Source organism: Festucalex cinctus, chromosome 13 (genome assembly GCF_051991245.1).
Source record: "Festucalex cinctus isolate MCC-2025b chromosome 13, RoL_Fcin_1.0, whole genome shotgun sequence".
Taxonomy (NCBI): Eukaryota; Metazoa; Chordata; class Actinopteri; order Syngnathiformes; family Syngnathidae; genus Festucalex; species Festucalex cinctus.
Window position 1 is genome coordinate 1,322,323 of NC_135423.1, and position 13,021 is coordinate 1,335,343.

General features: G+C 39.8%; 1 protein-coding gene across 2 annotated transcripts in view; it reads right to left on the reverse strand.

Annotated features, from left to right (window-relative positions):
- Nucleotides 1-13,021, reverse strand: part of LOC144033415 (melatonin receptor type 1B-B-like) — a 31,519-nt gene that overhangs the window by 11,994 nt on the left and 6,504 nt on the right. Inside the window, exons 3-4 of one of the 2 annotated variants that reach the window (XM_077541486.1) lie at nucleotides 7,731-7,783; nucleotides 7,007-7,071 (exon numbers count right to left, since the gene is read on the reverse strand). In XM_077541486.1, the coding sequence (XP_077397612.1) occupies nucleotides 7,007-7,071; nucleotides 7,731-7,783 (118 nt within the window). Of the gene's footprint in view, nucleotides 1-5,550; nucleotides 5,691-7,006; nucleotides 7,072-7,730; nucleotides 7,784-13,021 lie in introns of those variants that run through there. The other variant, XM_077541487.1, reaches the window with a different exon arrangement.

Below are 13,021 nucleotides of genomic sequence, written 5' to 3' on the forward strand. Positions count from 1 at the left end.
AGCTTTAGAACTGCCTAACCTTCCCACTTCCCAAGAGGATGTCCCAAATTTCTTTAAACTAAGTCCCAATGCAAGTAAAAACATAGAAACAATCAAGTAAGGGCTGTGTAAAACATAAACAGGACATTTTCTTTTTTTAATGAGTGGTGCAAGGGTCATATGCATCAAACACTACGGTTCGGGACTCGGGTCGTACATACGTAGTCCGCGGAACGCGCTGCGGGGGCCAACTTCAAAATAAAAGCTTTCATTGCATTACATTACATTACATTTAATAATAATGGTAATTGCCATCTTGACTCATTTCAAAACCTTAATGCGACCTGTTCCAACTCAACTGTTTTTGCTGTAATCTGCTTGAGGGTAAGGTCAAATTGAACTGAAATATTGTGGTGCACACCCTCCTAAAACTGGGATGTAGCTGTGTTCAGAATGAATAATCACATTCGAATTCATGTCAAATGGGAATCAGCACACACATGCTGTGATTTCACGCAAATAAAATTCTGATGCTCTTCATGATACTTTTCTTTTTTTTTTTTTTTTTTTTTTTTTCGAGCAGAAGCCAAGACTCCAATTCCGGCTGAAACAGTCCCAAACCTTGATGTTTACAGAGCAACGCTTCTCTCACTTTCGCTTACATCTTTCCCCCACTCAACTTTGTGTACTCATTTTTTGATGTTGCCAACATTATGCTCTGTTTTAAAGAGCTGTATGTCAAACAGAGCTAGTGAACCAGGTGACAGCTAATGTATATTCATTACGCTATGGAATGTGCAATAAGATTTACCAGGGTATAATAACAACATTTAATTTATAATAAAAAAATGGGTTACTTAAATTACAAGTTTCTCTTTAAATTAATTTGAATTATTGTATTTTTTTTCTGGTCAACAAAGAAAAGAAAATAAGCAGGAATTTAATAACTAAAAAAAAAATGTGTAAAATAAAGTAATGAGAATAGGTTTAAACAAGAAATAGAAACAATAGAATCAAGCCCTTTGCTCATATTCATGAAGAGGATGTTGCGAACCAGATCATGCCTATGAGGAATGCATTTGTCTCCGAGTATGTGAGTTTTGAGAGGTCTGGCTCGATTAACACAGCCAAGCTTCCCACAATCCTTCTATTCTTCATTCAATCGAAATAATAGCTTACTCAATTTGGAACTTGCGTATTATCACTGATTATGCTGACCGTCATTACAAATATATATATATAAAAATAATAAAAAAATCAAGTTTAATGGCTCATGTAATGTTACTTGGGCATCTGTCACTTACGCCCCAATTCTTCGAGGTGAATGCCTACTGCAGTGCTGCAATTTCCTGATAATAAAATGTGGTCCTTCCTGCCGCTGAATCGCTCAAATTCACTTCTGTTTTAGTTCTGTGTCGCAGGGAAGCGGACGAAATGAAAGGTAAGGCTGCTTTAATGACGTTTAAAACGCAGGAAGAGCATGCCCAGCACAATACAGTAGCTTTCATTTTCTGCCTACACTGTTGTTACAGTCGCTGTGAATGACATCGGAAGTTGATGTACACAATTAACTCATTCACTGCCATTGACGGATATACACGTCAATGGCAGTGAATGGGTTAACGGCATACTAAGGAGCCTATGAGCCGTTGATGTCTAATCTGTACGTATACGTATAGTATATACAGTAGTCGGCTCGTGAGATGGGAGTGGTAAAATCGACGCCCTGTGGCTTCAACGGCTTGCACGGGCATGTTTGGGCTACCACCTATCCAGTTATACATACAGATCAGTGCCCTCACCAGATGAAGATTATCTGTCTGTCTATCTATTGTTTCTACCGTATATATCTATCTATAGTGTCTACCATATCGATCACTCTAGCTAGCTACCGAGCTAGCTATAGTGTTTACCGTATCTATCTATCTATTGTGTCAAATCTATCTATCTATCTATGGTCTCTATCAATCTATCTATCTATTGTCTCTGCCCGCCCGCCCGCAGTGATTCAGTTCACCTAAAAGAACTGTAATGCCCATCACTAAGAGAACCTCCCTTGAGTGAATCACAATATCAATCAATCTGGCTCTTGCCAGCATTCCAAAACCATGCTTGTTTTGAAGCAGTTACAAACAAAACAATATTGAAGTGAAGTGTCAGTGACACCTTAAATATCAAGTGTGCGTCATGAATGCTGTTTGAGACTCCTTTTTACATATTAGTGGCAGCATAGAGGTCAAGCACACATTACAGGCCTTAGTAATGCACTCTCTTCTCTGGAAGATGTCTACATAACTGTGAAAAGTACTGGAAAACATGTTGACTATAAATTTGGAGGAAAAAAAAAAAAAGATGGAACACTTACTCCTAACATTGCTCAGTGAGTTGATATTGGTTAATGTCTGATGACTCATTGAGGTTAAATCGCAAAGTGTGAATGAGCAAGCAAATCCCTTGAAGGATACTTCAATGGGAAGAAATTGGATTCCTCATTTATATGCCAACATTGTAGCAAAGATGGTCTAAAATCCCTGAACTAATGAAGAAGCCAATTACGGAGCAGCACTCTGGGAATAGAGAAGATTCCCAAGCCATATATTGAGATACCTTAACAAGCATCTACTGAGAGAGAGAGAGAGAGAAAAAGAGAGAAATTCACAATTGCCTCATTCTTTCCTGAGGGAATCTGTTCCCTTCGCTCCCTCTGCCTGATGCCTCGATCCTCGTGTCCCACTTTGTTTTCCTCCTTTGTTTATGTGCTATCATCCAGCCATCCATTTTCTTAACCGCTCGCTCCTCACAGCGGGGGTGCTGGAGCCTATCCCAGCTGACTTCTGGCAGTAGGTGGGGTACACCCTGAACTGGTTGCCAGCCAATCCAGGATGTGCTATCAGACAGATGAACTTATGCTTATCAGCCATGGCCAAGAAGCAATTGCAAAGTTATTTATTCCTTGAACACACCTTTAACTTATCATTTTTGATGACCGATGTATATCCGACCAACCAGTCCAGGCGACCTTCCAGCATTAAACCTGCTGCTTTGGCTCTTTTTCCTACTGGCTCTCAAATACTTTGGTTTTATTTAAAACTACTCGAGCATAAGAAAGGTGAAATTCATAACAATACATTCACAGAAAGAGAAACTAAAGCCACAGCTTCTGTGGAAAAAAAAGATAGACCTTAAAAATGGAATGCAGTTGAGTTGCAGTTATTGAAGTCCAGTCAATACTCAAGTTACGACAGTCATTTGCCTGACTTCAGTGCACATGGTGTTGGTTCAGTTACCACTCGGGCGTGACTATGAGTTTGAATCCAAGTCCCCGTCTGTTATTATGCGCCCTGTGATTGACTGGCGATCACGCCAGGGTATCGTCTACCTTTTGCGCCAATTGGCTTTCGCTCCTCGAGTCCCTCAAAAGGAATCGGTGGTATAGAAAACGGATGGATGGATTTTCTACTTTCAAAACAAGGTCAATGAACTCAATACCACTCCTTTGTCCGTCTTTCATGAGTGGACAAGCTAATGAATCCAGGTGTGCCTTGACCTCATTAAACACGACAACAATGGCCAGACACACCTGGATTAATCATTTTGTCCACTCATGAAAGACAGGAAACAAAGCAGTGCTATTAAGTTCAGGAAGTAGTCGAGCTGTGCAAAGAGCCCGTTTTACTCTTTATGAGTTCCTCACCATTATTCAACCAGCGTGGTCATAAACAAGAATGTAAATCTTTTTTTTTTTTTTTTTGCTACATTGAGTGCAATTACTTTCTTGAATGACTAGTATAACACTGATTTGGTTAGCTATCCATCCAGCCTTCCATTTTCCACAGGCCGACTACTTATCCAGTTCAGGTTCACGGCAGGGGATGGAGACTCATGTCCCAGCTGACTAAAAACAAATGGCACGCTAACCATGGTTAACATTCAATCTTTGGGCTTTTATCATTGTGGTATTGAGTCGGAATTGGTCCCATGTACAAAGGTCGACCGTGTGATCCAGTATATTGGATACCAATAGCTGGTGACAAACATTTTTTGACTGGGTTTTTGTATGAAGTAAGAATCTTTCTGTGTGTGGGTTCTGTCCAGGTACACAAACTTATCCAATCTTCTCAATCTTTCTTAACACCTAAGAAGATGAACATGATTCTCTCTCTCATCTCTCTGGTACTTTACATACTCGTAATAATGTCTGATTTCTTGAGCACTCCAACTCTGTCTGTGCATTCAAGACATGACGAGGTGCCCCTGTGCTCAACAACAACAACAACAACAACAACAACGATGTATGTCAGCTGTTTCTCTTGAAATTGGATGTTCTCATCACCAACCTCTCTTCATTGAAGGTTTTGAAAAAGACTAGGACTGTCACGACCTGTTATGTGTCTGTTTAGGTACTGATGTAACAAGTGTCTGTTTACAAAACATGATGTCAACCTTTAATCCTTTAGGCGATGTTGGGACCTATGTGATGTCGTTCTTTAGTCCCTTTACGATTCACCGTCTGTGGGTGCAGTCTGAGAATTGTGCGCGGTTTGCCGGATTATTGTCCACCTGTTCCTGTGTACAGCGTCTCTGAGTTTCTGCCTCTCGATGTGAATAAATGTGAGAAAATCTTATTTGTGTCTGCATTTGGGATCCAAACCTTTCAGTACACAACAAGGACTGGATATATCGTTTCCTTCTTCGCTGGGGGGGCAGGGCAACGACGCGGCATAACATAGCACTAACGTCAAAATTTTGGCTTCAAGTAAGGGGTCGCAACACATCCTGCAGGTCACAAATGCACCCCGGCGCAAGATTGAGACCCTTATATGACTGTAAACTTGGCATGTATAGGGAGTTGCTTTTTGTTTGAATACATTCAAATTTAAATAGCTTTGCTTCAGAAAAGATCCAGGCACCACTCCAGTACAGAGTACTTCAAACAGAATCGAGCTTTTAATATCAGAGCACCTCCATGCTGCCATGAGCTGCACAGAAGAACGAGTGATCTTAAAATAAATGTGCCAAGTTACCAATGCATGACTACAGGGTAGTAGTATCTGTCTAATTTGATGACAAAATCAATTAGTCTTATCACTTATCATCTGGACTTTCCCCCCCAATTGTACATATGTTATCACACACTTTTAATTAAGTGCATGGAACACAGCACACACGATTATGTAGTAATTATCCGATCTATTGCTTGTCATTATCCCTTTATGGACACTTTACATGATCAAAACCATTGCAGCAAATAGCCCAAGTGAAACCCGAGTCGGGTTCTCGGCGCTGTGTGGAATGCGATTCGCTCCATTGATAAAACAAGTTTCGTAAGACTCATTAATCTGCAGGCTAATGAATGAAGCAGACTGTAGAAAACACCCCACTCGGTTTGCCACTTGAATTAATTGAAACCAATCGTGTAACGTGCGTCGTGTCATCCACTCAGTCAAGGTTGAGTCGCATTTAAACGGCACGCTTTGTTTCGTTTCTCGCCACGTGCGCGAGGCTGTTTGTTGACGCGGGCGCGCGTGCACAAACACGTGTGCAGCGTAGCAATCGGTTTTCGCTTCTTACCCACATTTCGGAGTTTACGGTTCCTCGCCACGGAGATTATGACCAGCAGGTTTCCCAGCACATCCACCACGGTGGTGAATATCAGCACGCTGGCCAGCGCCGTGACCGCCCATGAAGGACGCGCGTCTCCCCGGCTCGGCTCCGACCCGTACTCAGTCTGATTCGTCAACAACGATCCGTCCTCCGGCACGTCCATAGCCCCCCCTCTGCCCTCCCACCTTCTCTTCACTCCCCTGCTTGATAGACTGCTTGCAATCTTTTTCTTTCCCCCCACGACATGGCCCAAATACCAGCGGCGTGCACCTCAATGGCTCTTACTGCCGGAGGCGTCCCGAGCCGAGCCACGCCGCCGGCCCGTAGCCAGTCCACGCAGAGCGGACTGCAGCCAGCCGAGACCCATGCACACTTCAGGGATCCTTACAATCTGAGAGCAGAGATGCAGCCGCATGGGTCTCCGCACCTCCTTTTATTCTCTCTGCCGCGCTGCTGCTCCTCATTTCTCTTCATTTCTGCCTCCTCCAACTCGTCTCCTTTCCTTCCCCCCTCCTCTAATCTCGGAGGAACTCGAGGCAACTTGCTGAATCTCCTTTTGGTATTCTGTTGCTGTCTGCGCACACGCTGGCTGCTGTTCAATTTCAGCGTTTATGCGTTTCTTTGAATGGTACAATCCTTTCTCTGAAGTCATATTTTATTAATCATCAACTAAACGAGCCAAGATGTCTGCTTGATTGTGATTTTAGTATGTCACTAACCACAATTTTTTCCCCTAATGTCTTTGCATGCCTGAGACCGTAACCGTATCTTTTGTGTTTGTTTGGCTCCTCTTCTGATTGCATGCGACTTTATGTAATGCACAACAATGTTTATGCAAAGGAATTTGGTGCAGGTCTGGGATTCCCTCACAAGACCCAACAAAGTCCTACTTGGGTTCATGTGTGTTTTGTGAGCTCAAATGATTAAGGAATTTATTTAATCATTAACAGTATTCATGTAATCAAATAACACTAATCAAATATTACATGCATCATGTGATACATTTATAATACAAAAAAAAAAGAAAAAAGAGTGAAGTTAGAATGTGAAACGAACAAAAACAGTTCAACATGTTCAACCTAAGAAAATGTTTTTTGTTTGTTTTTTTTTGCTGGAAATTGTGATATCTGGGTCATGCCAGGGTTTAGTTTGGGGTCATGCAAGGGTTAAGTTTGGGTCATGACGGTGAGGTCAAGTGTCTGTTTTGAACTGATGTAACCGGCATCTAGTTTCAACTGGTCTTAAGCTATGTGATGTGAGGAGCTGTGTGATGTCAAGAGCCTTTAATCTCTTTATCTGGTCAACAGCCAATCAGATAATTCCATGTCAGTCCTGTTACCCACATGTCTAGCCACAGCCAGTCAGATCGATTCACGGTCTATATAAGCTGTCTGAGAAATGTGCGTGTGTGTCAGATTATTACCTCTGTTCCTCTGTGCATCTCCACAGCCCAAGGGGGGCTTGGCGTCTCGTAATTCTCGATGCGTTCTCGAATAAAGAGTTAAAATCTTATTTGTGTCTGCGCTTTTGGGATGCAACCTCAGAACATAACATGGAAATAAAAAAAAAAAGCTTGACAGAGGCATGATTACCACTGTGTTGCATCACCTTTCCTTTTAACAACACTTAATAAGTGCTTGGAAACTCTGGACATTAATTATTGTAGCTTTGTAGGTGGAATTTCTTCCCCTCATTTTTTGCTTGATTTACAACTTGAGGTGCTCGACAGTCATATTTTGCAGCGAGAGAGATGGACTGCTGGCAGGCCAGCCTGGTACTTGCAATCTTTTACTACAGCTGCTTGAAATCAGAGTGGCTATGATTTAAGGGGCGCTGCAAGGTGCAATGAAAAAGGTAAGTGAAAGTCTTGTGCTGATGTTAGCATGTTAGCTTATGAACTAAATGCACGATGCTGCATATGTATGAATATGCACGTACAAGTGCAGTTGTTTAATATGCAAGTTTGTGTTTTTCCTAGGATAGGATTAGATGTTTGTTTTTTTGCACTTCTTCCTACTCCCTTTTGAACATGCAAACGGTGCTTAATGATGACTATGTGTGTAAAATTATCCTTTAGTTTTACATATTTCTTTTAATGGTGTACATGCCCAATAAACAAAAACAAACCAAAAAAAAAAACTTTGTACCTTTCAAACATTATTGGTGCCTTTACAGGTGTGCACGCAGTCGGTGTCAGGTTCTACAAAGAGAAAAGAAAAAAAAGAGAAAAGTAAACAAAAAACAAAAGATAAAGTCCAATTCTGCAAGAAAGGGAGTGGGAAGAAGAACATTTATAATCCCACCCCCATCTCCCATTCAAAATTTCAATCTATTCCGCTACTAACTAACTAACTAACTAACTAACTAACCTTAAGACGCAATCACAAACCAGCACCCAGAGAGCAATGAACATTAAAATAACCAAAGGGAAAAAAAATACTTAATAATACAAAGGATTTATCATGTTGGCATTACCATAAGAAACAATAAGTATTTCGTTTTAACAACAGTATTACACAAGTGTGGGAAATAATACGAGCACTGGTAGGACAGCATATACCAGCATTGGTAATAAACAATTGTTATAAATAAATATACACCAACGCACGAGCGGTAAGATGGTAACAAGCACAAGCAAAAATAACCAATAAAATAATGTAACTCTAAATAAAGTACCCTGCCTAAAATGAAATACTGTATCCATTAGGGGTGTTAAAAAAAAAATCGATTCGGCGATATATCGCGATACTACATCGCGCGATTCTCGAATCGATTCAATAATCGGCAGAATCGTTTTTTTTTTTGTTTTGTTTTTTTTTTAGGATTCACACCTTGAGCATGGAAGAATGTTATATGAACGGCACATTAAGCCTTAATATTTTTATTTTAATGCTGTTCAAACATGAAACAGATTACAACCTCTATAAGACTGAAATTTCAGATAAATAAATAATACATTTTCATATAAATCTTACACTCTACAAGCTTACTGATTAGTATTTTCTAAATATGAATGAAAAAAAATCGCAACAATCGACTTATAAATTCGTATCGGGATTAATCGGTATCGAATCGTGACCATTCGTATCGGGATTAATCGGTATCGAATCGAATCGTGACCTGTGAATCGTGATACGAATCGAATCGTCAGGTACTAGGCAATTCACACCCCTAGTATCCATTATAAAATAACTAATAGCTAGCATGTTTTTCATGCAGTAGGCTTGTCAATCATTGAAGCCTTCGAGCCAGTGATTAACATGACGCATGAGATGATAATTAGCGGGTATAAATGCCTTCATTGGCCACTAAAACACTAAATTACCCCCCGTACAACTTATGCAGCCCCGCTTAATCTTGTCAAATGACTTGGCTGGCGCTAACTTTGATGCAACCTGTGTCATGATAACCACTCACACTTCCCCACTTGAATACGTCAAGCACACGGAGCCTCGTGGCCCTTCTGATGACTACTCATGGCACGCTTGCGTGCCACAACATCCTTGCTAGGAATTATTGACTTGGACTGTTGACATCAGGATACACAGCCGCTTTTCTGAGTCACTCATCAACAAGCGCGGATAGGTTGACACAGTATCATCTCTGCCCTCGTTTGGTTTACAAGTAGGCCTGCGTATTACCGGCAACCTCACGGTACGATACGTATCGCGATACACATGCATCCCAATACATGATCTTCAAGGAGATACGTATCCCGATGTTTGACGTTAATTGACTTGCATTTTATAATAACAGTCATATGTATACCTAAAGGATATGTTTATATGCTGGATGACAAAAATGTTTTTTTTTTTTTTTTTGTTAGTAGCTCTTCTGGTTTAGCACCAAGCGGCATGCCTGGTCTAGCAAGGAGCATTTTTCACAGACACACCGGGAAAATTTATTAATAGGCATGAGCCGATATGAGCAAAAATATCAAAGTATTAAAATGACAGCTCTAAAATGTGCTTATTTGAAATATCTGGGGAAATAAAAACAGCATTTTTTTTCATGTAACCCATTCCATTTCATTTTTTTTTTTTCAACAAAATAGAGGAAAATTGGTTGCCATGTGCCATGTTGAGTTTATAAGTAAATAAATGTTGATATTCTTCCTCTGCTTTCATTTTTCTTCGCAAGACACAGCGTCCAATCACTGGTGAGCTATTTTTGCACTAATTGAAGGCAATTAACTTCAAAGACGCTTCTGGTTTTCATTTTTATTTTTTTAGGTACAACGCAACCTGCAAAGGCAAACGTTAACTGCCTATTTAAACTTAACGACCAATATCGATTCTGACGCGCATCGATACGTTCATTGTAATGAGGCCCGCGACGATATATTACCGTATCGATTTTTTGAGCACACCTCTATTTACAGGCAAATGTTTTTGGGTATGCTGATGTGTCACTCAACTAGTGCGACATCACAAAAAGATAACTATTTTGTCTTGCACCGAAAAAAAGGGGAAAAAAAAAAAAAGTTGAATTCCTAATTTCTGGCAAGTAAAACAAGCAAAACAAAACACTTAATCACGTGCTAATTATTCATTCTAAAAAGTGAATTGTGACATTTTCATGGCTGGGTTCGTAATGACACTAGATGTATTTTGTTTGATAAGAGAGGGGGGGGAAAAAAAAAAAAAAAAAAGTGTCTCAGGTCCAAGCAGTGAATCCCCAAAAGACTCCTGCTGATTGTATTTATTCTGCAGCTCCGCTAATCATGTGTCTCTCGCCTGCGGGTGCGATCGAACTTCACTCTGTCTCTCCATCAGACGTTCTTTCATTATGTTTTTTCATTAAGGCTGTGTGTGCTCCTGCTATCAGCCTCTGCAATAAGTAAAGCGACCGGCATCAGCCACGTTCTTCTGCTGATGTGTATTTTTATGACATGTCAGCTCGATTCAATGCATAGTAATTGCATTCCAATGTTTATAAGTCGTCTTATCTAATATCGAGCATATACTCAGTAAATCAAGAAATAAATCTTAAAAATGTTGTGGTCTTCAAATAAGCACCAACCAAAGACAAAAGACACGTTTATGAAATTTTAAATAAACGTACTGCAGGTCAAGTTGTTCCCAGGTACGTTGGAAATTAAAAGTCTACACACCCCTGGTTTTAGGATTTAAGAAAATGAGGCCAATATAAATCATTTAAAAACTGTACAACTCAAATGGTGAAAAAAGTAACTTTTAGCCATTTTAGAAAATTTCAAAATTTTCAATACACACGCGATATTACATTCAATAATTATATATAAACCGAATCTACGAAATGCCAGAATAAGACTCCCTACTTTTTGCCTCTTCTGGTTCTTTTATAATTGCCAGTAAAAAAAAATGTCAGGTTGCCAAAATACAGCCATTTCTCCCATGGACTCTCAAACTGTGTTTATTTCCTATAAAATGGGGCAATGATGTCATCTACCGGTGGTTGGGCATCAGTCAAGTTGTTTCTTAGTTTGACATTTATAGTGGAGCATCATCAGATATTATATATATATATATATATATATATGTATATTACATATTACAAAAGCCTGGCAGCAAACAATGTCGTGTAGAATTTTTGTTTCCACCATATTTGGATTATGTGTCGTTTGGATTCTGGGCATGTGAGCCTTGGAGGCACACGTTTGTGAATATCTGGAATTCGGCATTCATAAAGTGTGTTGTGGTTGTGACTTGGCCGTCTGATGAGCATATTGCACGGAACTATGTCAGTCTGATCATAAAAAGTCTTGCTCATGAATATAACATGGTTGCCCGAGTGAAGGCGAACGATGATTAACGTTATGGCGCAGTTTGGTTTTTTTTTACCTCGGAGTCGGCATGGCGTCTTGCTGAAAGTTGGGGGAGTTCGATTCAGCGTTTTGAGCACTTCTGTACTGCCACTGGCATTGTGGAGAAATCCAAGAAAGTGCAGTGTTGCAACGTTTCTTCAAGTGGCAAGAGAGGAAACGATTGAAGTATTTTACACTTTCGTCTTTGGGGACGGCGTGAAGGATGAAATAAATGTGCGAAAAGGAGAAGTTGTAGGACTATTGTGAGCTGAAAAGTAAACGTATCTTATAAATGACTTATGTCCTTCAAAAGAGCCCCAAGAGAAGTCAGAGTGCATTGAGTCATGTGTAGCGGATTAAAAGAAAAGAAAAAACAAAAAAAACAAAAGGGGCCGGCGAGTTCGGATTGTTGCATAATTTGCGAGTATGTGACGGAAGGCAGTGTGGCGTTACTAACGAGCAAGTGAGAGTCAGGACCGTTAAACGAGGCAGATCTGACTCTTGAAGAAGCCACTGATATCTGTTGCGCAAGTGCGAGAACAACCAAGTCAAATCCCCGACAGAAAAAAAGTTGAAATAAACCGAGTACAAGCTATGGAGGCAAAAAGCCAAAAATGAAAGCAAACCTAACAGTTATGTTGCAGCAGATCTCGATTTGAAAACGGCCGTGAAATGTCCTGCAATCGGCCAAATGTGTAAATCATCAAATATTTTCATATGGAATATGCAATCTAAATAAAAATAAAAAATCTCTAGAAATTACATACTACGAAGTAGGGGTGTGAATTGCCTAGTACCTGACGATTCACATCACGATTCATAGGTCACGATTCGATTCGATTAATCCCGATACGAATTCATAGGTCGATTGTTGCGATTTTTAAAAAATTCAAATTTACAAAATACTAATCAGCAAACGTACAGTGTAAGATTTGTATGAAATGTATTATTTATCTGAAACTTCAGTCTTATAGAGATTGTAATCTGTTTCATGTTTGAACAGCATTGAAATAAAATATTAAAACTGTTGCATTAATAGAACATTCTTTCATGCTTAAGGTGTGAATTCTAAGACGTTTTGGTGAATATTTTTCCATCAAATATGGATGTTTAAAAATCGATTCGGCCGCCTATCGAATCGATTCCAGAATTGCGCTTTGTAATATCGCGATATATTGCCGAATCGATTTTTTTTTAACACCCCTACTACGAAACATTCTGACCACAGATATGAAATGGATGTAAACGATTCGCCATCGCCTTTATTCTTTCTTGTCGACCTGCCACCGATGCCAACCAGTTGAGCTTTTATCGTGTGTAAGATTGTTTCTATATGGAAATGTTAAATGATGTATATTGCCAAGTCATACAGACTTGAGTGCCCTCAATTTAAATACAGTAGCTTGAGCAAAGCCTTTTAGTTGCCAAGAAAAAGACTAAATATGTCCCCTGTTACACATAAAGTTCCCATTTCCTTTTCATTTTACTTTTTCATTCACATTTCAGATTTTACGATGTAATCACAATAAGAAGAAGAAGACTACAAACGTCCTCCCTTCCTCTTGCGAGTACAACTATGCTGACTCAGTCGAGCTGCAACCTGGCAAAATTTCACTGTAAATGAATTAAACTGGCACTCTTCCACATCTTTTT